The sequence below is a fragment of the Solanum pennellii genome, chromosome 3 (genome assembly GCF_001406875.1).
Source record: "Solanum pennellii chromosome 3, SPENNV200".
Classification (NCBI taxonomy): domain Eukaryota; kingdom Viridiplantae; phylum Streptophyta; class Magnoliopsida; order Solanales; family Solanaceae; genus Solanum; species Solanum pennellii.
In genome coordinates, this window is record NC_028639.1 from 67,637,959 (window position 1) to 67,662,568 (window position 24,610).

The following is a 24,610-nucleotide window of genomic DNA, read 5'->3' on the forward strand; positions in this document are numbered from 1 at the left end:
ACTCACACCCCAAAAGCTAGCTCAAAGGGAGGAGGATTGCCCAAGCCTTATAAGGAGTCCACCCATCTCATTAATCACCGATGTGGGACTTTTGTCATTCTTTAACACCCCACCTCACGCCTAGTGCTTAGCAACTGGTGCGTGGACAATTTTAATTTTGGGGACCCCAACATCGGGTGAGACGGGTCCTGCTCTGATACCATGTGAAATTAGGTCTTAGGCCTAACTCACACCCCAAAAGCTAGCTCAAAGGGAGGAGGATTGCCCAAGCCTTATAAGGAGTCCACCCATCTCATTAATCACCGATGTGGGACTTTTGTCATTCTTTAACAATATGTTTCTTTCAGCAGAAGAAGATTTGGTTTCTTTTCCAACTAAGAAATCAGATTGAGTAACATGTGGACTTCTAAATAACAGAAAATTTGGAAGCTATGAAAGGGAATGTTAGATAGGTTATTTCAACCAGAGATGGGTGCGTCTTGAGTAACTCTCTCGGAAGAAAGCATGTAAGGGTGTTGTGAATGGCTTTAGATAATCAAGCGATTAGAGAAGAACATATAATGTTCTTTATATTTCGCCCAAGGCACTGAGTTAAGGTTTCTTTTCCTGAGGAAATGAAAGAATTCATGGTGGTAATAATCAACAAATTTGAAGAATTAATTGCTGGATAGGAAATTTCTCCCACTTATATGCCACCAACTATAACACAAGTGGAAAGGTTGCATCTCTTATTACCTATTCATGTTTATTATTTAGTTATTTTCTTTTATAAGTTACCTGATGATGTATACTATTTCTTGTATGTAAAATCTTTTTACATGAGGTGTTATTTGTAGGGTAGTTGTTTAAACTCACTTTTCCCATGTCACGGTTGGATATAAATATGACTGGAATTTTTTAATTGAATAAACCTCTAGAAGTAATTCTTTTACATTTTGCTTGGTTTGACTTGGTTTTTCTCCTTCATAAATTCTATTTCCAATAGTTTGACATTAGTAATTTCGTGCATATACTTCCTGGTTGTTGCTTACTTATCAATCGTAAAACTGGCGTTGTTTTATACTGTCCCAAACCTTATACTTCCTTTTTGATTAGGCTATTCAAATTTCAAAATCAAGAAATACAAAAGAACTGTTCTGTAAGTCATTTGATAGTTCTAGTTCCCTTTGCCCTCTCTTCTGCATAACCTCAACTTTTAAGGTTGAGCTTTGTAGTTGCTTATACATGAGGGAAAAAATATTTTATGTTGTTTGCTTTTTTTAATTTTTTTGAGAAAAGGTAACCTTGTATTCACACCAAAAAATGATATTCTCCTATTAGAAGCTGTAGTTGAATGAGAGAGGTGACATTATCCGTCCCGATGTTGTCAAAGGCTTTAATGAAAAGCACATAATAGTGCCAGAGCACATTGGATTTTCGAATGCTACGCGCAACCAAGGGTAGCACTTTGATGAAGAAAACTACTTAAAAGAAGAATTGCATATGATGTATAATTTAGGTAGAGGAATTGAAATAACTGCAATTAAGTAAATTATATGAAAATCGCATTTAAACGCCATCTTAAATTTTAGAATCAGTTTCAAAGACGCAACTTTAGATTTCTAATTGTGATCTGGTCACTCTTCTTATTCTACAGATTTCTACTTTCCTATTCATAATCTTTAACTTTTTCATCTTTTATTGCTCAAGAGTTGATATAGAGTTTGCCGATTATATTTATTTTTGAGTGTCGTCTTTTTTAAGACAAAGCTCATGGATTAGTCCTCAGTTATTTATTCAAAATACGTTTTTCGAACAATTTAAAAGACAGTTGCTGGGCTAGTTTTTCCTAAGATCCACTCCTGAAAGCCTTGGTGTCTCAACTGAAGTGCTGTCTAAGCGAGGGGAAGCGCACTGTCTGCAGCATACCTGACTTCATTGCCTAAGCATGCTTGAACCACGCCTTTAACAACACCGTTCTATCCTGTGCACCTGGAGAGAAAAATTGGAGATGCAAATTGTCAGTTCTGTGTTATGAGATCAGTTTATGTTTGTTTCTACTTTCTTGTAATCTAGTAGAAAGCCTGAATAGTCATCTAATGCTTATATTTGGAGTAATTAGCCATTTGACAGACATCTTTTCTGTAAACCAAGATAACTGTAGAATGAAGACCTTGCTCCTTGGTTTATTTAGAAAATTCATGTGCATTTACTCCATTAGTACTGTTTTATCCGTAGGCTACTTCCATAACGTGGTCTAATTACTCATTGTGCTTCTAACTTGGATTGAGAAACTTCTAGGAATAACCATTCCTATAGTTTGTGTGATATCTTTCGCCTTAACAAATTCGTTTTGTCTTTTGCTCCCATTGCATACTTCATTGGGTGTGGATATTCAAGTTCTACGACTTTTCACTTTCAAGTAAGATGTAGATTCTTTATGAAAATATATCGACTGCCTCATCCATATTACATTTGCAGGAGGTTCATGATTACTTAAAGACTCTTTGTCCTGACTTGCATATTACTAGAGGCGAGTATGACGAGGAGACACGTTACCCTGAGACTAAGACTCTAACGATTGGTCAATTTAAGCTTGGATTGTGCCATGGCCACCAGGTCTGATTCACCATCTTTTTGTTACTCTTGCTGTCCTGCTTTAAGCTACTGAGGTAATTTGGATTATTCAGGTTATCTGAATTCTTGTCATGGCGAAAATTAACATCTAAGTACTCTTCACTTAGTTGTATGGTATGTAGCAGATACATATGTATTAACATGCACACTGCCCTATCTCTGTGCGTGTTTATGCCTCTCTCGGCTGCAGGTTCTTATGTTTGCCTCGTCCTATATAAATCCTCACACCAAATTTACCTATTCATCTTGCTAAGGAACTATTGTTGGTGTGTTATTATAAAGAGACTTAATTTACTTGCAATAACATTCTTGCTAAGCATGAAGTTGAAGTTTTGTTGCATTTTTGCTAGGCCTGGATGCATTTATCTATACTGCTGAAGAAGCCTGCTGCATTTATTGTTGGTTTTCCTCTAGGTGTAGTGCCATGTCTGTCCAATATTTCTGCTACTAACTTAAAAAAATATTAGGGCAAAATTTGTACTCTATTTTGGTCTCTTCACTCAACTTCCCCCACTTTTTGACCCACTATATCTCCATCTATTGTTTGTCTTTAATCTTTTCGCATACAATTTTTCAGAAAGCCTTCCAGTTTGAAATTTTTACTCTAAACTTAAGTATGTATTTGAGAATTATTTGAGAAGTACGCTTACTTCACAAGTGTGCCGCCCTTTTTTGTAGTAATGGTATCTTCCACTTTTTTTTTTTGCCTCCAGGTTGTTCCATGGGGTGACTTGGACTCATTAGCCATGCTTCAAAGGCAATTGGACGTAGACATTCTTGTGACTGGCCACACCCATCAGTTCACAGCTTACAAACATGAAGCAGGGGTGGTTATAAATCCAGGATCTGCTACTGGTGCCTACAGTAGCATCACATATGATGTCAACCCTAGCTTTGTTCTCATGGACATTGATGCCCTGCGTGTTGTGGTCTACGTTTATGAACTCATTGATGGAGAGGTCAAGGTCGACAAGATTGATTTCAAGAAGACAACAACACAAAGTGCTAATTGAATAGAAGAACTTGTAATTCAGCTGATTTTACTGGAATCCCAAGCCTTAGAGCTTGTTTCTAAGGCTTTTTCTGCTAACTTTTGTTCTTTATTTTCCTGTTGCTTCTGATAATTCAGGTTTATGTCCTGTTACTTTAGCAAGTGTGCATTGAAAATTCAGTTGGTTGATTGAAATGAATCTCCTGAAAGGAAAAAAAACACTGTTTATTGTGCTCCTAAAATTCCCTTTTCTTTAAAGTTATCTATTGTTCATTGATAGAGTGAGTGTGGCTTTTGCAACAATAGCCAAGTAGAAAAATGTGTCTCTTCTTATGCTAGCATGAATAAATTTGTCTATCTTGAATTCGAATTCAGGTTGGGAAGTTCACGAAAGGATTCCTTACTGAAAGATTCTCTATTCCCAGACCCCCGACTCTAATTTTGTCGTTAGAAACGAAGGGGTTTTGAAATAAGTAGATGCAATATTATGCCTTGAAGAGGCTCCGTTCTCTGCGTATGTTGAGCATGAATCTCAATTTTATGAACGAGATTTATGTTGAATTTGCTTTGAAGAATTCAGAATGGTGTATCAGTAACATCAGTAACATTCCATAAAAGATAGGAAGTAAGTACGTCTAGTTGAAGAAGTGAAATATAAAATCAAAGTGACAACTAAGAGCGACCTTTTATTGTTATGAAAAATCTTAAAAGTTTTTATGAGGCAGTGAACCTATAAACCATAATGTGCTTATAAGTTTCCCCTGGATTCACAATTTGGGAAGGAAAATTGGGATGATTAACAGAATCTGGGAAGCCTTGTGTCTCCAAACAAAGTGCAGCATACTTTGAGTAAACAAATCCACCTTTTCCCTTAACATTATCCAACATATTACTTGTATAAAACTGCACACCAGGTTTATTAGTCCACAATTCCATCTTTCTACCTGATTTGCTTTCTTCGACAATAGCAACCCTCTGTAAATGCTTCCCCTCAGTATTATCCAACACATAGTTGATATCATATCCACCGGGGATTTCACTTAACTTGCTCCCTATTGTCCGTGGCTGGAGGAAATCGAAGCCTGTTCCTGTAACCGGGGTAATTTCTCCATTGGGGATGAGCTTATCATTAACAGGAGTAATCTTGGACCCGAAAATCTGAATAGTTTGGGACAAAATGTCGCCACTGTTGTGTCCACCAAGATTCCAGTAACTATGAGAAGCTAAATTCACTGGTGTGGCTTTGTTGTGTGGCTTTGCTTGCATGATTAAGGCTAATTTGTTTGTCTCAATGAACATGTACGTCACCTCAACAGAAAGGTTACCTGGAAATCCTGTTTCACAACATTTGATAGTCAAAATATGTCAAGCTAGAAAATAAATGGCAGATAAAAAGACATAAGCAGTTGCCTGGGCATCCGTTATCGTTCAATGTTGGGTAGATATGTCCCTCATCATTTGATCCTTTACCTAGCTCACAATCTATTGATTTAGTTTCTTCTCATCTGGCCTATTACATGCTAGGATCAAATCTACTACTGCTACAACAACTTACACAATGCAGTCTCGTAAGATGGGGTCTAGTGTATACAAACGCTACCCCTACCTCACAGAGGTAAAGAGACTGTTTACGAAAGACCTCCAACTTAGGTAACACACATATCAAAGAACACACCGAAGAAAAGAGATATAACAAGTACTAGAGGAACCAGCACAAAGCATACAGTAAAAACAAAAACAGTAACAACACAACAAAGTGAACTAATTGTCATTTTGGATATCATCTCCTGCAAAAATTTCATGATGTGTACCTTGTTCGCCATCAAAGCTATTGTAGGTAAGAGTAAGATGACTATCTTCTTCAAAATCTTCCACAGTCCAAATTACACTAGAGAATCCTTTGCTACCCCCTGATTTAAACACGATTTTTTCGACATCTTAATCAAGTGTTTAAAATAAAGAGATTTAATTAACAACAAAAAGATGCATTATTACAAATACCATGGAGTGTGTTTCCATGATCATTAGCTGGTAATATATATTCCACACCATTCAGCTCAAATTTTGCTCCTCCAATTCGATTAGCGACTCTGCCAATCAGTCCACCGAAATATGTTGTGTCGTTCTACAAATACTCAATAACTTCAAATTAAGAATCTTTACACACAACGCAGAAATATTTAAAGTTTTGCGAATGAAGACCCAAAAAAACACGACTCGAAAATATTTGAACAACAAATTTTCAAAAATTACTCTGAAAATCTATGATCAAACGCGGGCAAAATCACACATGTATTAATTATTATACATATATTTTCCTTTTTTGGTTTAAGTTAATTTACAAAAAGGGTAATGTCAGATCCAGAAAGTAAAATATAGGGTTCCCAATTCAAATCCTATATATTTACTAAAAAAGTTCACTAAATATTTGACCGCGAAGCCACTCATAAACTTCAAATCTTAGATCCACAGAGCAACTAACCTTATAGTCATCAATGGAGTCATAGCCAAGAACAACATCATCCAATTTTCCTTAAAAGTAGTAAAATGTGAGTGTTAATTAGAAGATATGAAATTAAAAGTGCATAAAAATAAAAATAAAAATTCTGCCATTACCATTTTTATCAGGAAGTATAACAGAAAGAACTGTAGCACCATAATTTGTGATCTTTACAGAAAAATCACCCTTCTTCAACTCATAAACTTTAATTTCTTCAGTTGCTTTACATGAATTTTTACAAAAAAGGAGAGTGAAAAAAGCAAAAAAGTAGAAAAAAGAGTTTTTAGCCATTATTGAAAGGGGATAATGAGTTTTTTAAAAAAATATATAGATAAGTGAAATTTTGGATTTTGTTAAGTAGATAACAAAAAAAAATATTTTTTGGTAAAAATTGAGATGGAGATGCTGATAAGGAAAGATTTGGAATAGTGTGATAAGGACAAATATTCAAAACTAAGAATGTTTAAGACGTATTAGAATTTTAGAGCAAATCGTGATGCCATATTCTCCATATATTCACCATTAATAAATGTAATTTGTTATCCAAATCCAAAATATCGGATCTCGCTTCTTTTTCATTTTTCGTTTATTTCTACTTTACCAATTTGTATGTTGTTTGGATCACTGTATTATACTTTATTATACTGTATTGTATGGTAGATATAATGTTTGGCTAGATTGTATTGTTTCTTGTTGTTTAATAACATTTTAATTATTGTATCGTATTGTATTGTAATTTATAAATTTACTTAATTATTTTAAGGTTAGAGGTTTGACTAGATTTAAATAATTAAGGTAAAGGGTAAAATAGTATTTTAAAATATTATGTAAAGATATAATTGAAAAAAGAAATTAAGTAATAATAGGAACACACCAAATTGATTGTTCCATAATATAGGAGCTTACATTGTTATGTAACAACGAAATTTAACAATACATAAAATACATTTTAAGTAACAATCAAAATAAACATTGTAGGTATAGTAACAATATAATACAATACAGTGGTAACAATATAATACAAAACAATGGATAACAATGATCCAAACATAGTGTTATGCGTATAACACTTATTTTTATTTAAAATATTAATGAGGTAATTTTTAAGTAATCTAGTGTCTTAATTATGGTTAAGAAGGAGATACATTATCATTTAAGTTTATCCAGTTTTAGATAAAAACAAAGCCATCTTAATCATTGTTGTTATTTATACCGAACTTGTTTTTCTACTCACTCAAAAAAAATTATTTCTTTCATAGACTATATTTCTTTTGACAATTATTTTACAACAAAAAAATATGTTAATTCATATAGTAGATATTAAATAAAAATATCGAAGGTTACTTTTCTATTTTCTATAAAATCTCAAAGAGATATAAACTGATATTTTTGTTAGATAAACTTTTTCAAAAAATAGATAGAATCTTCTTTAAAACAAAAATATTTAGGGATCTTGATTGTGATACACGGTAAAAATTCATTTCATACAAAAGTTTAATGCTATTTAATTGAAGTCAAGTTCATTCTTCTTTTCCAAAATTTTAGGAGATGAATACTTTCTTATTAAAATCAGGAAATTTAAATAGCAATATCTCTTATATTAATCATGATTAGTAATATACTCTATTAATTAAGAAAATCTATTTATTTAAAAGCCTCTGATATTTAGGTAATATAGGTATCACACAAATAAGTTCTCTTATTTTAATCATGATTAATTAGTATACTCTTTTAAATAAGACTTTTGATATTTAAATAATATAAATATAAATATCGCACGTATAAATAGGAAGAAAAATATAGAAAAGAGAAATGAAAAGAAATTGGATCTAAAAATATGTAAAGTAGATCGTTCTTGTAAATTAATTTCAAAACACGAATTTTGATTTTTTTTAAAAATTGACGGGTTATTAATTATTTATTCCACAAATTTTCTTTTCATTAAGTAATTTCATTATTTGGATGTGATAGATTTACTATTCCAAATAACTAAAATCAAACTTTGTACTTGATCTTTCAAGATGTGATAGATTTACTATTCCATCCTTCAAATTTTTTCTTTCATTTTAAAAATATTTTCTCACCTAATCTCATATAGGAGCATTTGTCAAATTGAAATTGTCGTTTATTGAGATGATAGGAAATTGAGCATATAAAAATTAAATAGCATTCACAGTTTTAAGATGTTCAAACAGTACAAATAGCTTGTCAATTAAGAATAATAATATATAATAAATAATTGAGATATAAAATGATTTGAATACTTTGATCATAAAAACTACTCCTATATAACATCAAATTGACATTATACCTATAACTTGTAACGCACAAAGTATAAATTATTATTATTTTATTTTCGATGTATTTAGGTGATGGTGCTGTTAATAGAATTTTTTTATGTCTATAATTCAAAATCGAAATTTCTAATTAAATGTGAAATAGTTCTATCATTACACTATAATTCACGTTGGTGTACACAATGTTAATTTGTTATATTTAACCAATAATATCCCAAAGTCTGTTTATTTTTTTAGCCAAAAAAATTTTAAGCAAAAAAGAAAGTGAGTTTCCTTATTTATTTCCCATAATTAGTACTAATTCTTTCAGATTACACAACACAGGTATCGTGTGTAACTTCAACCGTTCTAATTAATATATGCTACCTTCACATAGGGAACTTATGAACTACCAATAAATCAATAACATATTATCACTTTCAATTTAATCCCACATTTCATGTTTATTTTTTACTATATCAAAAAAAAAATACATATACTTGTAACATTAACTACTTGTTTCTTAAATCAAATCCTAAGATTTAAGATTATACTAACACTAGTAAATATGACTATTTAAATTTGAGGATTAAAAGAACGTTCGAAACTAACTTAAAAAGGAAATGAAAAAAAGAAGAAGAGAGGAGGATATCGAAGAACGAAAATAAATTTGATATTAATCTTGTCATTTAATAGTTTGAACTTTCTCAACATTGAGAGTTTTGGATATCTGAATTTCCACCTTTCACTCCTTAATTGTCATCACTTTACCGTTTTTCCTTAATAACGAAAAAAGATAGTTTTCAACTTTTCGTGCAGTATTATAGGCGCTAGTTATAGTTCTAGTTCTCCTTCCTCTTGTACCTTTCTCTACAACGGTGCCTCAAACCCAAAATAAAGAACAAATTTTTTAAAAGTAGAAGAAACTGAGCTATTTTTCAAGTAACAAACTTTTCAAAATGGGCTAGCTTGGTCCCCAAATGTCCATATCTAAATTGAATAGTATTGAAGTATAATAGTATGTTTGAATTTCATCAGTGATATTTAATTATTTTCACAATTTGATGAAATATATCAAAATTAGTCATGATTATATTATACTTAAAAACATTTACAGAAACAAATAAAATTGCCATTTTCTCTAGGCTGTTATTTGACAAGATACATAGACAATATTCCAGAAGAATTTAGCCATTTGAGGCTGATTTTCGAACTCTCGCCAAAAATACTCTGCAGAGTACACAAGTAATGTATCCATACAAGTAGTCATTTAAATGAAAGACAAAAAGTATGAAGGCAAACAATTGTGCCATCGACACTTCAGTATGAAAAAATGTTGGGAAGAAAACTGTATATATTATCATTTATGAAAAATGATATTTACATTATCCTCCAATTGTACCAAAAAACATATAAGTATATATCTACATGAAATGAATGTAGTAATAAAAATGTATGATAGAGTGAAACAGACAAAATCTTCACAAAATGAGAAACTTGAGCTGCTATAAAATGTAGATATTGGTGCTACTATGCATGTCAAGAGAGGACATTGAAAGCCTGAGCAGTACGAGCAACCTTGATAAACACGTCCTCCAACGTTGTATCAGCCAGACCCCAAGCATAAACTGTGAATCTACTCTTTGCTTTCTCAACAGCGTCAAATACATCTGCAATTCTAACCTCTTGCTTTGGCAACTCAAACTTCTGTGTCCCCGATAAATGGTATATCCTGTTGGCATTTGGGGATAGACGTCGCACCATTTGCTCCACTTCCTCCTCCTTATCTGATGATGTTGTCATCGTAAACACATATGACCCTCCGTATCTTGCCTTCAACTGTCATCCAGCAGGGGAAGAGTAGATGGTCAGAACAGTTGGAAAAATAATGGTATGAATCGAAAAATATATAAACTGAGTCAACACTCGCAGCATATTATATTTCAAAACTGAACTTTTTAGCCTACCAAGTCTCCAATTCCCTTCATTCTTACTTATGAACACATTACTAATCCTATCAGAAGAGTACCTTTTCCACAATCTCATAACAGTGAGGGAAGCACAGAAAATGTACAGGATTTCAAAATTTTCTTTAAGGGCTCAAAATTACCTCTTTGGCATTTCCTACACACTGCAAGTTGCCATCCACGAATATTCCTAGTCGATCACATAGATGCTCCGCTTCTTCCATTGAATGAGCTGAAATTGTTATCCTTGTGAGTTGTCATATTAATAGTCTCATTAACCAGGGGTTAGGAAGTAACAAGGAAAGAATTCAGGTGTGCAAAGTCCAAGATATGTTGGGCTAGGACAGCTGAATTAATGTGGAATGACAAGAAACTAGTGTACAACGCATAATATCCCATTATCAGTACTTTTAAGATTACTTTATACTGTTGTTTAAAGAACATGCGTAATTGGAGAAACCTACATGAATTCAGGTCAAAAAGGGCAAGAAAGAATTAAGAGAAGTAACGTTAAATTACTTGTGAGAATAATTGCTCTATCTTTCTTTGCACGTTTGACCACATTCCACAAGTTATTTCGTGAAGCTGGATCCAGTCCGGTACTAGGCTCATCCATGTAGACAACCTGGAAAATACATAAACCACAAAAGAATATCAATACACATCTTTGATTGTCTTTCTTTGAGGATGGATGGTAGCACTAACATACCTTGGGATCTCCAATCAGTGAGATAGCAACACTTAGTCTCCTTTTCATTCCACCGCTGTATTTCCCAGATTGCTTATCAGCAACGCCTCCATGAAACAAGTTGACACTCTTAAGAGATTCTTCAACTGCCTGTAGACAGAAAGGTATAATGAGCCCAATACATAAAAAAACATCTGTTTTGATGAGTCAATTTCATCAACATTTTGTCTTTCAGATTGCCTCAACAACTAATTGCCCTTATTATCATCCCGAAACTTGAACATCTCATGTACTTTTAGGACCTTGGGGAGTTGTTTGGTGAGTTAGGCAGGAGAGAGGGAGGAGAGGGGGAAGGACTCAACCAATTGCTTGTGCTATTGATATAGATATCAGTAACAATATTCTGGCAATGGGACAAGTTATGCTAATTGGTGGTAACATAACTGAATCGACATTTCTGCTCTAACAGCGAAAACTTCAATTTTGCAAGTGCTCCACATAAGCCTGAGTAAAAAGTTAATACATGATCCATTAACTTACTTGTGTCAAGACTGCTCCTTTAAGATTTTTAAGCCTTCCATAGAAAAGTAGGTGCTCCCTTCCTGTTAATTTTTCCCAAAGTAAGCTGAAACAAAATTCCACATGAAAAAAAAAGGCAATTAGTATCATGACACTGATATTTGCAGGAAGGAGAAGGGATCACATATATAAACTTGACTTAATAAAAAGTAGATTCTTACTCATGCTGCGGACATACACCCATGTTGGTGTATATCATATCCATGTCTGTTCGAATATCCATACCCTGAGCATATGCAGTACCAGAGCTTGGTTTTATGAGCCCAATCATCTGTTAACAGAAAAAGATCACTAAGGGGTGTAGAGTTTTCAGATTTTGCAATCTAAGTAAATGAAAGAAGAATCAGTATACATTATATACGACTACAAGAAGGAGGGCCCTAAGAATGTGTTTCTGAAGTTATAAAGGTTAAATAGTGATTAAAACATAAGATTTACAAAGAAACATCTAACACGAAACAGACAACAGGACTGACCATGCTAATAAAAGTAGTTTTGCCAGCACCATTGGGACCAAGCATACCAAAACATTCCCCTTGAGGCAAAGCAAGTGACAATCCTCTCACTGCAAATTTCTCAGGGTTTCCATCTCTCCCTGGATAAACCTTTTTCAAATTGTCACAAATGATGGCATGACCTGTATTTGATTCGAGCAACTGCTCAACTCTTTCCCTCTGTCGAAAGGAGGTTCAATATGGTTAGTTTTGTAGATAGGAACAAATGACGAGAAAAATGTTTTTCACGAGAAACATTAAATGTTACCTCCTGAGCAACATCAGGCTTTTCCATTTGTACAAAAACTTTAGTCTCCTCCTTTGATAAACTAAGTTTCCTGATAGGATGTGAAGACTTCTTCCGGAAGTTCCTCAAGAAAAAAAGGGGATCTTTCCCTGATGATGTAATCTGATCAATGTAATAAGCAAGTACAAGAAACACCAACCACTGCACTATCATAATTATTAAGACCTCCTTCATCCCATTTTTTCCATCTCCCAAATCTTTCCATCTCATACCATCTGTTCCCATATAATTACCAACGAAAGCATAGTAGGAAAACTCGTACAATCCACGAAAAAGAGAAAATCCAGGATAAAGTTCCATAACTATAATCCAGCCTCCTACAAAGTCATGATAGCATTTACCAGAAGATTATACAAAGGTGAAAAATAAAGCAAAACAAAATATCAGGAGAAATAGAGGCAAAACTATCTAACCACTATCGCAATTTTTAACATTATTTTTGGCACAGGAGAAGAAGTTGCTATCTTCGCCTAATGAAGTATATAGCTCCCATGCTGCTTGGTAATGGAAGGGAACATTAGAAGGAAAACAGTAATTTGTTCCCTATTTTCATTCAAAGCCTGGAGACATTAGGGAACGGTTGCTCACCTTTCTTCCATCCCCTCATTTCCTTCTACATATTTATAATGCCCCCGCCCAGGATATGGTAAAACTACAAACTAAAGGCAGCAAATTAATAAACCAACATTGCAGCAGCAAATCCAACAGAAAAATGTAAAAAGATAACTGTTGTATATATTTAATTTGGAGTACTGGATTAGAATCCTATCAAACTTGAATTAGTACTTTCTCATCCCATTCCTTAAATTTTTATAACGTAAAGCCACTTATATTAAATACAGTCAGGAGAAAGAATGAACTTTTTAGTCGAGATGCAGTGGTAGAGAATGATGAGGGACTGCAGCACTCTAACCACTTAACTTTCCTTCTTTTGACTTTTGAAGGATTCATGAATATGAATTCTTCTTCTCTCCTGACCCTTTACTGCCTTTCACCCTACCTTTTTAAATATGCGCTGCCAACATTCTCCTCCCATTTAACATATTTAGTAGTTCCTGAGAGCTCTAGGTAAGCAGATAAAATAGACAGACATGCCATTAACTTTCACTATAGAAACTGAGTGATGCAATCCCCTTAAAAGGTCCCTAATGAATTGCAGGTCAGTATAAATGTATTGCTTCAATAAATTATCATCAATCTGAAGGTGACCAGTTGTTGCAACTGTGAGAACCATTATTTATAGTTCCAACTAGATGATCAAAGAATAAGTGAGACATCCTTAAATTTCCTGAACTTACTGGGAAATGAATTATCCTGGAGAAAAAACTGGAAAAGGAATGCAGCCAAGAGTCCGTTTGCAAACACCATCATATAACCGATGACTGTTACAAAGTCAAGTAAGAAGAATTAGTCGTATCATGTTTGATGCTGAAAGTTAATATAAAATATTGATTCATCCTTGCAATATTAACAGCAACTTTTATTGCAGATATCAAACCTGTGGCTGTCTTAACATTCGAGAAAAACGCAGCAACTAGAAAAGCAAGGGCTACTTGCAAGTTTATGTAAATGAAGTAAAACACGAACTGGATGCTGTAATCATTAACCAAAAAGAACTTCAAGCCTGCAAAAAGGGATAAGGGGAAAAATGAAATTTTTATCAGGCAACTCCAGTTAGCAGAAAGGCTCAACTGAGTAGCTGTAAAATTACCTACTAATGAGCCGAAAATCACAAAGCAGAACATGTATATAGTAGATATGACCAAAAAATAAGCATAAGAAATCATCCAATAGGGAACATCCGCAAGTCCATGCATTTTCATCATGATTCTTAGTTTCTGCTCCTTCTCATAAACTAGAGCTATCAAAACAACCTGCAAACAATAAATCATGCAATAAATATGACAAGCATAAAAAATTATGTAGGATCATACGATGAATTAAAAGATAACATCTGTATAAAGGCTGATAGTTTATGCAATTACTGTGTCACAAATTTATAAGACAAAATCTAACAAGGTATGATAATAAATAAAATAAACACATTGGAGGAATTTCAGATATACTGATTGCTAAAAGATGCAGTAATACTTAGAAAAATGTTATGATTGACAAAGCGCCAAGTTAAAGCCTGACACTATGAAAAGAAGTTAAATGCAGTTTACTATGATGAATTCTAGTACGTATTTCTTGGAATAACTGAATTAACAGTTTAGAAGTCCTAAAGAACTAATATTTATTAGCTCTTCTATCAACCAAATAAGTTTTTATTCTCGTACAGGAACCAAGAAATAAACCATGTTCAGCAAAAGAGTAATAAAAGGAAGACTTAAAACTCATACTGTGTGACTAAATAAGATGTTAACTTTCACTCCTCATTCTTCCAACACATAAAATGAGGTAAATACTAAACAAGCGAAGTTGTCTTGGAAATGGATAGCTTACAAGTTGACATCAACAATAGCATTAATAAAAGACAAATTTGTCTGCCATGGAGTTGGCCAACTGAACAAGTTCCATTACGATTAAATAGGACATATAAACTTACAGGAAAGAGTTGTGAAACCACCCATGTAAAGAATAGTGGTCCCAGTAGAGAAGCAAAGTCCAGCCTGAGTTTTGTCCCTGGTTTGGGCATTTCTTTGACAAACTCGAACAGCATTTTTGCTGAAGGTCCAAGCAAAAATTGAAGGTAGGCATTTGATGCCTGTACACAACATTTAGCAAGAATTTAACACATAAATAACATGAATAGGTTTAGTATAACTACAATTAGCCTTTCATAAAGAATCAACAGAGATTGCATACATAGATACTCAATCGCTTCGTTCAAGAAGAAGTGCAATGTGAAGCAAATCAATGTGATAACCTTTGAGTTGCTTGTGGGATAAGGAACAGGCAACTTGATATTTCTTAGTAATGGTCAATGTTGAAACATGTTTTTGCTAATTAACTGGACAAATTATGAGCTGACAATTACATTTGTCAATGCAAAAGAACTTACTTTATCCAGCTCCCTTATGAAGCAAAAATATGATCAGAATTACCACTCCAGCTCTTTCAAGAACAGCTGCTTCTTGTCATTATTAAGTACTACTCTACTCTATTACTTACTAAGGGACTAAGGAAACTAGACAATCTATAGTATGGTCTAATGAGCAATCAAGAGTATAAGGACAGGATTAAGGTCTGTCCAGCTAGTACCAATCTAGACAAGGCAGCCATAAAGTACTAAATTGAAACAAGTCTCTTTCCACCCTCAAAGCATACCAGCAAATCTTATTTGTATATCTGTGCGCGCATGTAGATATTTAAATTATAATTATTTACACATACTGATGTATCAAAACATGCACAAATTTATTTGGGAGATTAGAGCATCATAAAGAAGGGAAAAGCAGAAATGCACTGAGAACTCCAAATATCCACCCCGTGCCCAGTCATGCCCTACTCAAGTAAATGGAACTGATTTTCATGATATCTATTATCTATTAAGGATTTCCTTCACTGTGCTATGATCAGCAATACAGAATTTACAAGGGACAAGAACAATTTACATAAGAAGAACAAGGAAGCAGAAAGTGAAAGGTTTACCAAATTCACTGAACGAGGAACCCTTGTCAATGCAATAGGTTGACTGCCTGTGTCATTCTTATAGGTAGAGTTATACCAAATAATCACATTGAAACTATTCCTATCTGAATTAAGGAAATCATATGCTGCAAAAAGAGATCATACAAAGTTAAGACAATACTGGAATAGCATGCTATACATAAGGACATTTATGCAGAGGGCACCAGAAAAACCTGCTATTATCTCATTTATCTTTTCCTCTGGGTTCCCCTTCCTGTAACCTTTATAAAGCTCATCGTTGATCTCATCAGAACTATTACGCCACAAGTGTAAACCTTTTAAACAACTTATCTCTGCAGCAGACAATTAACAAAGCTGTAAACTATAAAAACTAAATATGGAAATACATAGGCTTGTTTGTGTGGAAGGATCCAACTTTTTTGACATTACTCAACTACTAGTATATAATCTTAAAACGGAATGTCAACGCATGTGCTTATCTTCCTATTGGTTACAACTGCGTCAAGTAAACCCGAAGAATTCAATCAAATAGTTTGAAAAGCATGCTCGGGCTGAACTATAAAATATCAAAGCTAAAATATCTTACGTAATAGAAACTTTTCCTACTAAGATCACACCATAGCCACAACATTTAGACTCAAGTTCTCTGGCTAAAGCTTAAACTAATCCAATGTTAGTTATACACAAAATTAGTAAACTTTTTCAACCTAAGTATTAATGCCTTCTTCCTCAATTTAGACATGCAATATCAAACATAAAAAAAGTTAAGGCAAGTCAAAAAGCAATAAAGAAGATAAGTTCACTACCTTGCCGAATATTTGTAGTACCAATATCTAATGGAATGGAAAATGTGGAGTTAGGAGAACACTGCGATTGAACGTTGTAGACTGGCAGGTCGGAGAAGAAAGCTGACTCAAGAAAATTCATAACCTCAGTTGGTGAATCAGAACCCTGAAAATCGGAAGGTAATTAATCATCAAACAAAGCGTAAATTTTGAACCTATGCATAGTGAATATCAAGGGAATGAGAAAAATAAAATAAAGTAAATGGAGAGAGAGGCTCACCAAGACATTATTGGCTAAGCTGTAGAAAATGTCAGAGGAATTGAGAGTTGATCCAGTACTGCTGAACAAATTTCTACGCATACCTATTAAGTTCCATAAAATTAGACATACATTAGAAATGCCTATCAGAGAAAATAGTCAATTTACTTCAAGTATACTAGGATCACAGAAAAAACAAATTCATACTTTCTCCAAAAGTCTGATTAGTTCCAGTCATAAGTATAGTAGCAGGACAAGAACCCGATATTCTGCAAGAATCATCTGGCAAGTCCCCAAATGAAGTAAAATCAGTTCGAACAGCACGATACTCTGGTGCCGGTATCTGTAACAAGGGAGGCCATTCTGGTGGGCTAGGAATCGGACATCTGCCGACTTGGGATAAATCTGAGTATTCGATACCACATACTTGTTCACATGTGCCATCACCATTTTGGTCAATACATTTGCAGCCACAATTGTTTGATGGTTTATCTAACTCATTGTTGACCAAAACTTGAATGAGAACTAGCAATACACAAAGTATGATAGGGACCAAGATGAGACGAATATTTGACCTGACCTCTCTTTTCTGCAAACATATCATTTCAGATTACAATACAGTATTGCAAATATCACATTTTTACCTAAAAATAATGTATAGAAAGTCTATTTAACCAATAACAAATATATTTTTGCTTCAGATACAAATTATAAATGCCAATCATTAATTATACTCACTCTATTTCAATCTGTTTGATCTACTTTCCATTTTAGTCCAATTCAAAAAAATTTCCTTTCTTTTTTTACGACTCTGTAGCTTCAATTTTGCTCATGGCATATCTAAGCTCATACAATTAGAGCACATTTGGATATATTCTAAAATCACGAAATTCAACAGTATTATTTGTTTTCTTAAAATCATATAAATCCGACAAACAAATTGAAACGAGCAAATACAATGTTTTGAAATTGAAATGCAATAAGAAGATAAATTCAATTAACCAAAAACACAAAAACAAACCTGAAAAGTCAAATTCTTTCTGAGTAAAGCATTGGCTTGAGTGGAGAAGCTCGCTGGACCATGCACCGAACCCGCCATTTTCGAATTAAAAGTACTTTTTAATATTAATTTTAATTTTTAAACAAGTTTAAAATTAGTTAAAAAAAAACAAGTTCATTGAGAAATCTCCATTTTTTTTAATTTTTGAGAACTCGAAACTCAGAATGAAGAAACGATTGAAGTTCAATTTAAGAATCTCCTTTATATACCGGTTGAGAAAAGTCAATTTCTTTTGAAATTTAAGTTGATTGACGAAATTGCCCTTTTATGTCGTTTTCATTCTGGTGAAGGAAGCTGGGTAAATGACTAAACTACCCTTTTTTACATCACGCGGTTTGGTTTTGTTTAGCCACGCGCCGAAAATAATTTTCTATTATTGAAAATTAGCAATTTCGTTATTTCCACATTACCTAACAAGTAACGACTAACGAATTGAAATTTTCACTTTGACATTGAAAGCCAATTAAAAGAAAAAACTTTGTTCATACTCTATTCCATTGGTTATTTTTCTACTTCAATGTCCTTTTCAAAAAGTTGCAAAGTCTACTAATTTTACTAGTAGTATAATGTTACGTTTAGTCATTCAAAGTTCTTATCGAATATCGGGTGAAAAAATAAAGTAAGTGTATATATGTTTTTTAATTTATATTAGATTATAACACTAACTTTTAAGTTTTTTTTTTAATGAAAGTTTTCTTTCCTTTTCGAGTTTCAACACTTTAACTATTAATTATTCCTCTTTTTTGTTTGTATTTCTTATCTGAGTCACATCTGAAATAGTGTATTTTATTTGAAAAATGAATATGAAAAAAAGAACATACATCATGAATATCCTGAATATTTTCATTTGTGAATAATTTTGCATACAGCACATTATTTGCCTTGTGGATTATACTATATAATTCACTAGTATGATTTAGCTATAATTTGATCAAATGAGTTGGTTTGGTTGCTCACGATTAAGAAGATGAAAAATAATAAGTCGTGTGTTGAGTCATCAGTTAAATTTGTTTGTTGTTGAGAGTCCCACACTTTATCCCATTTCATCAATCCAGAATTTTGTTGTTCCTTTTGACATTTTAATTTTAAAATATGGCTCTTTTAATTTCAGACTCGAATACTAAATATAAATGATCAAAGGTAAACTAAAAATTTAAAGTTTATAAATCGTCAATGATCACAATTACTTATTTTTAATCATAAGTATTAAAGAAAAATCAAAGACCTCATTGGAAAGAGGACGACAAAGCTCAAGTAAATTTCATTTATATTATTGAATCGTAAGCGTACTTTGTTACTCCTCTATCCACAATTGCTTGTCATGGTAAGATGATGCAGATCCTTCAAGGAAAATTTAATACAAGGTGTAATTTGACTAATATAATCATACTATACCAAGAATATCAACAGTTTGCATAACTTTTCAATTGAACTACACTATCATTAAGGATAAATTTAGAAAAAAAAAGACTAATTATTTTTTAATTATTTAAATTAACAATTAATCTTCGATATTTATTTTTAATAGATCTATCAAACAATTATAAACAGAGAGAATATAATATTTCAAATAAATGACACACAACCTTTTGAGTTACTGAAAGTTTACACCCAATTTCCTAGATCCATCCTTACAAATTAAACAACCATTAAATGCGGATTTCAATATAGTAAAATTTCTTGTTTCATGGTTGGCTAACAATTTTTCAGCATTTTCTTGATATAATATATAGTTCTATACTTCTATGAATTTTATAATAAAGCATGATTCAGATTCTCTCTAAGAGCCATATGTCTCAAGTCTCAACAATAAAAAGAAATGAAAAATCCAGATGTCAATGTTCTGCTTGAAGTCATTGTGTGATTTATTAATTAATCAAAATTTTCCATTCAAAGTCTAACTATTAAAATAATTCATTATTAACAGATTCACACATCCAGACACGGATTCTTCTTTGATATAGTTTCATTTCCTAATTTAAAAAAAAAAAACGAAAGTTCATGGAACTTTCGTATAAGAAAAATAAATAAACAAGACATATTTGCTTATTATTTGGCATAATTAATATTCTCCTGTGTTACTTTTATTTGTTTAATATTTTTAAAAAATAACTTTTTACTTTTATTTATCACTTTTAAATTTTAACATATTAAGAAAAAAAATATTATTTTCATGATAAAATTTAAGTATAAATATGACAGATAAAAATAAATCGAGATTACTTCTTCGAATTAAGAAGGGATTAACTTCATACGTAGGATAAATAGAATTCATACTTTAATTATGTGTGTAGGATAAGTAAAGCCATTAATTATTGCTATGTGTAATGATAACACTTTAATTTGTTACATTTATTAGTTCTAATTCTAATTTATGTTTATGTTACGTGTCTTAATGTCTCCTATATACACTTTTCGACAAATTTCTTACACATCAACGTGCAATACCTAACAAAAATGAAAATCTTCGAAATAAAACCTAATGATTAAAATAAGTGAAATTTGAATATATATATATATATATATATTAAAAAGAGAAGTGAGAGACATGTTGTTTTTCTCATTATTTGTTGTTTAATTAATTAATATATATGAACTTAGGTGTAATATCATTTTTTATAATTTTCGATGCTGTTTCATTATATTCCTAACAAGGAAACAATTCTTTTAGTCCATGTGTTATTGGTTTATTACTATATGATATTTTTAAAATCTATGAAATTATTTGAAGTAGAAAAATATTCAAATATTAGTCGATGGAAATAATATAAAATTTGAATCATAAGACGTTTGCAATTAGCAGATTCAATCTTCTCAAAAACGTAACACCATGAATATTGATTAAGTGTAACATATATTAATCACCTTAATTTTGTAATTTAATCACAACTTTGACATTTGTTCTTGTTTTAAAACTTTCACGAAAAAGAAAATTTCTAAGCTTTGATCACTTAAAAGAATATACGGTATATATTAATAATTTTAAAAGATTAAGTCATGGCATGAGAAACTTATCAAAGTCTAATCTCACAATCGACCTCTATTAATATATATTTATATTGTCTAATAATGATATTAAACTTTTTTATGTAAATTCTTGTTGTTGTATATTAGGTTGTACCTCGACATTTCCCAAAATTAAATATGCTCTGTCTAATAATATAAGGATCATAATCATAATTACAAGCTAATAATCATGCACTAAAACCGAGCCATTGATCCCCCTTTCTTAAATAAGAAGAAAATATTTTATTCATTGTTATTTATTCGTTAAATATTTTTTAATTTAATTTTTTTAATTTGTCATTTTTGAAAAATATAGGAAAACAAAAAAAAATCATATTATGTTCTTAATTTATTAACATTGAATTAATGTCTTTAAAAAATATTATAAATAAATATATTTGAAATCCTATCAAAATTAATAGGAATAATATAGTAAATTTACTATACTAATCAAGGTTTTCTTAATACTTAATAGGTATATCAAGTTAAAATTTGATAAGTTAATGTATTTATGCGTAATAAATAAAACTGCTTAGGAAAAAAATAAATACACCCTCTGTCTCATTTTATGTGAAATTTTTCGCATTTCAAGATTCAAATAAGTCTATCTTTGATCGAAAGTTTTCATAGATCCTTTTAACATTTTGAATTATAAATTATTGTGACTTATAGTACTCTTTAGGTAATTTATAAATATATAAATTTCATTCAAAAAAATTAAAAATTCCATACGCAAATATCCTATTAAAATTAAATTGTTTAACTCTAAAAAATGAAAAGTGTCACATAAAATAGGACAGGGTTAATATATTTCTCATGTTGTACATTAGACTTTGACCGGCACATGCAAGCATGTTTGATGTATTTAGGAGCAAAGATAGTATGACTTTAATATATTCTTATGTTGTGTTTTTTGAAAATTAATTTGATTAATTTTTAAAATTAAATTAGATTATATTAATTTGATATTTTAAACAAAATAATTATATATTCAAATATATAAGAAGGTACTATAAATTGTAATTTTTTGCATATCAATATAATAAAAAATACATCTTAAAATATTAATCAAAATTCTTATAATTTAATTTTTTAAACATAGAAATTATGACAATCAATAACGATAGAGGTAATAATTATTTCTATTTCAAATGTTTTATTGCCCTTAAATTCTAAGATAAAGGAGGATTTCTTTTAAACATTTTATTTTAATTTTTTCTATCTCAAGCTATAGTCGAAACGTGAAGCCAAGTTCAAGAAGTCATAGGCTGGCAAAAGGTTCTGTAATCCCATTGAGATCGCCATCGATATCATAAGTTTTATAAAATTAATTGCATAAAACATGAGCTATATTTAATAAATAAATAACATTTTAATTATTTCGATCGAATTCAAAAGGAAGGCAACTACCGGAACATGTTTGTATACATATAGAATTGGTATTATATATTTATATGTAGATACGCTTTTCAATATCTTCATTTTTTTAGCTTAAAATATACAGCAAGGTACAGGGAGTCTTGCAATTGAAAAAATAATAATTAAATTATATTAAATTTTGAGAGTAGAGAAGAGTGATATTTTTATAAATAAAAAAATTGATACACACGTTTCTTTGTTGTGTTTTGAGGTAATATGTTTAAAGAAAAATGGTATATGCTACTCAGATCCTTAATTATCATAATTAATCCCTAATATTACGGGATTGGACATTAAGGGACGTGTGGAAGTGGTATAACGGGATTACATTTAATTAAACAAGCCTTATAATCATAGTTAAAAATAAATTAAGAAAAAACTCACTAATTTTGGTAAGAAAATTCTCATCTTTCATTAATTTTAGCTCCTCGTTAATATAATTATTTTCATGATATATATTTTATATATCCAATATTAATAGCATTTCCCTAATCTAAAGTTAAGAATACTCCCCGTTTTTTCAAAAAAAAATATATTTGACAAAGTAAAATTATAGATTAAAGTGTAATGAGATCAATAAGAAAAAGCAAAAAAAAAAAAAGATTAAGAAAAAGAAAGACCAACTTTTATTTTAAACGCAAAATATTCTAAAACGTTTAACAAATATAATTATACAATATAATTTTTCCTTTCCATTTTTTTTCATTTCCGACATAAACTCATTCGACAAATACTTAAGTATCTTTTTACCAAAAAAAAAAAAAAATTTAATTTTTTTTCCGTGTCAACGAGGTTTACAAGATTTTCACAAAAAATAAATAAAAAATATAATGTTATATTTTAAAGTAATTTAGAAAGTATGATCTAAATTTATCTTTTTTTTTAGGGAAAATTGTATAAAATAGCAAACTAATAACCTAAATTAAATGGAATAACTAGGGTTTGATTTAATTGTGCTCCATAGCAAACATTATCTAAAATTTGCCAGCGTCTCTCTCCCATGAATCTCGCTCGCCACTCTCCATTCTCGCTCGCCTCTCTCGCTTTATACACAGAAGTGTATAATTCTGTTTCTGTTTTGTATAAAGCGAGAGAAAATTGTATATACACATGCAAAAATGTATATCTTCGTGTTATACACTTAATTATACAATTTACAAACATTTTACTTCAAAAATTGCAGAGAAAAAGGCCAACGAATTATACAATTTAGGCCAGCGAATTATACACTTTTATATGTATAGCGAATTATACAGTTTTTATGTTTGCTATGGAGCGCAATTATGCAAAGTTTGCTATATTATACAAATATGAATTTTTTGTTTGCTATATGTGAAGATTGCCCTTTTTTTAATACAATATTGTAGAGAATTATCTCGAGTGAATATTAATGTGTATTTTGTAGTTTTTATTTAATATTAAGAATATTTATGATTTTATTTGCAAATAAAATTAAAATCAAATCAATTATATTTAAAAAATAAATAGAAAAATATAATTAAAGTATTGATATTAATGAGGAGCCCAAATTAGTCAAAGACGATTTTTCTTACCAAAGTCGGTGAATTTGTTTCTAACTTGTTCTTCAATATATGATTAAGAGTATGTTATTGAAATTTAACCTAGACCGCTAAATTTTAAATATAATAAGTATCACTCATCTAAATATACACTCAGAGTAAATAAAAAAATACATATATATATAATGAAAATGAGTCAAATCATATATAACATACTACTTGTAATTATAAATTTGAAAACTGGCTTGAAATTTAATATTGGAAGGAGATATAAATAATTCTCTAAATGACAAAAACATCTAATTAAAGATCCTCTAAAACTTTAACATGTTTTCTCCCGATCCTTTAAACTATCAGTAGTCTTAATTATCTATGAACATGACTTTTTCGTCCCTAGAAAATATGAAGAAACATATCAAGTTTAGAATGATATTTAGATATTCTGCCTATTAGACGTTGTGTATTGGATGAGTAACGTTTCACAGTTGAAACTTGTTTTTAAAGTCTTACCCAGTTGTTCTTAATTTCCAAACTCAAATTGCACCTAAA

General features: G+C 31.2%; 3 protein-coding genes across 4 annotated transcripts in view; 1 reads left to right on the forward strand and 2 right to left on the reverse strand.

The window, feature by feature from the left end:
• LOC107015156 (vacuolar protein sorting-associated protein 29) overlaps positions 1-3,865 on the forward strand; it is a 5,659-nt gene extending 1,794 nt beyond the window's left edge. The window contains exons 2-3 of the mRNA XM_015215339.1: positions 2,461-2,598; positions 3,330-3,865. Coding sequence (XP_015070825.1) covers positions 2,461-2,598; positions 3,330-3,629 — 438 coding nt within the window. The 3' untranslated portion in view covers positions 3,630-3,865. The remainder of the gene's footprint in view (positions 1-2,460; positions 2,599-3,329) is intronic.
• Positions 3,866-4,257: 392 nt separating this feature from the next.
• On the reverse strand, positions 4,258-6,427 carry LOC107012201 (aldose 1-epimerase). Of its 2 annotated transcripts, none has more exons than XM_015211975.2 (5): positions 6,224-6,427; positions 6,090-6,139; positions 5,609-5,732; positions 5,419-5,517; positions 4,258-4,941 (listed from the first exon to the last, which is right to left on the reverse strand). In XM_015211975.2, the coding sequence occupies exons 1-5, from the start codon at positions 6,396-6,398 to the stop codon at positions 4,322-4,324; spliced, it is 1,068 nt and encodes a 355-aa protein (XP_015067461.1). In that variant the 5' UTR covers positions 6,399-6,427; the 3' UTR covers positions 4,258-4,321. The 2 variants fall into 2 exon arrangements, with proteins under 2 accessions (XP_015067461.1, XP_015067462.1); XM_015211976.2 differs by having other exon boundaries at positions 5,609-5,697; positions 6,224-6,397.
• Positions 6,428-9,717: 3,290 nt separating this feature from the next.
• LOC107014649 (ABC transporter A family member 7-like) lies at positions 9,718-18,280 on the reverse strand. Its single transcript, XM_015214655.2, has 18 exons — positions 18,078-18,280; positions 17,264-17,645; positions 17,078-17,160; positions 16,819-16,963; positions 16,225-16,344; positions 16,013-16,137; positions 14,967-15,125; positions 14,130-14,292; positions 13,917-14,042; positions 13,717-13,800; positions 12,380-12,735; positions 12,094-12,291; positions 11,779-11,888; positions 11,579-11,663; positions 11,060-11,188; positions 10,870-10,975; positions 10,494-10,582; positions 9,718-10,222 (listed from the first exon to the last, which is right to left on the reverse strand). The coding sequence occupies exons 1-18, from the start codon at positions 18,153-18,155 to the stop codon at positions 9,923-9,925; spliced, it is 2,838 nt and encodes a 945-aa protein (XP_015070141.1). The 5' UTR covers positions 18,156-18,280; the 3' UTR covers positions 9,718-9,922.
• Positions 18,281-24,610: the final 6,330 nt, after the last annotated feature.

Coding starts and splice junctions, on each gene's coding strand:
- LOC107014649 (XM_015214655.2), bottom strand. CDS start 18,155: ATGGCGGGTTCGGTGCATGGTCCAGCGAGCTTCTCCACTCAAGCCAAT. Junction 15,126..16,012: donor TTCCTCGTTCAGTGAATTTG/GTAAACCTTTCA, acceptor TGTTGTGTACAG/GCATCAAATGCCTACCTTCA. Junction 13,801..13,916: donor GAATGTTAAGACAGCCACAG/GTTTGATATCTG, acceptor ACTTTGTAACAG/TCATCGGTTATATGATGGTG.
- LOC107012201 (XM_015211975.2), bottom strand. CDS start 6,398: ATGGCTAAAAACTCTTTTTTCTACTTTTTTGCTTTTTTCACTCTCCTT. Junction 6,140..6,223: donor TATACTTCCTGATAAAAATG/GTAATGGCAGAA, acceptor ACTACTTTTAAG/GAAAATTGGATGATGTTGTT. Junction 5,518..5,608: donor TCATGGAAACACACTCCATG/GTATTTGTAATA, acceptor TGTTTAAATCAG/GGGGTAGCAAAGGATTCTCT.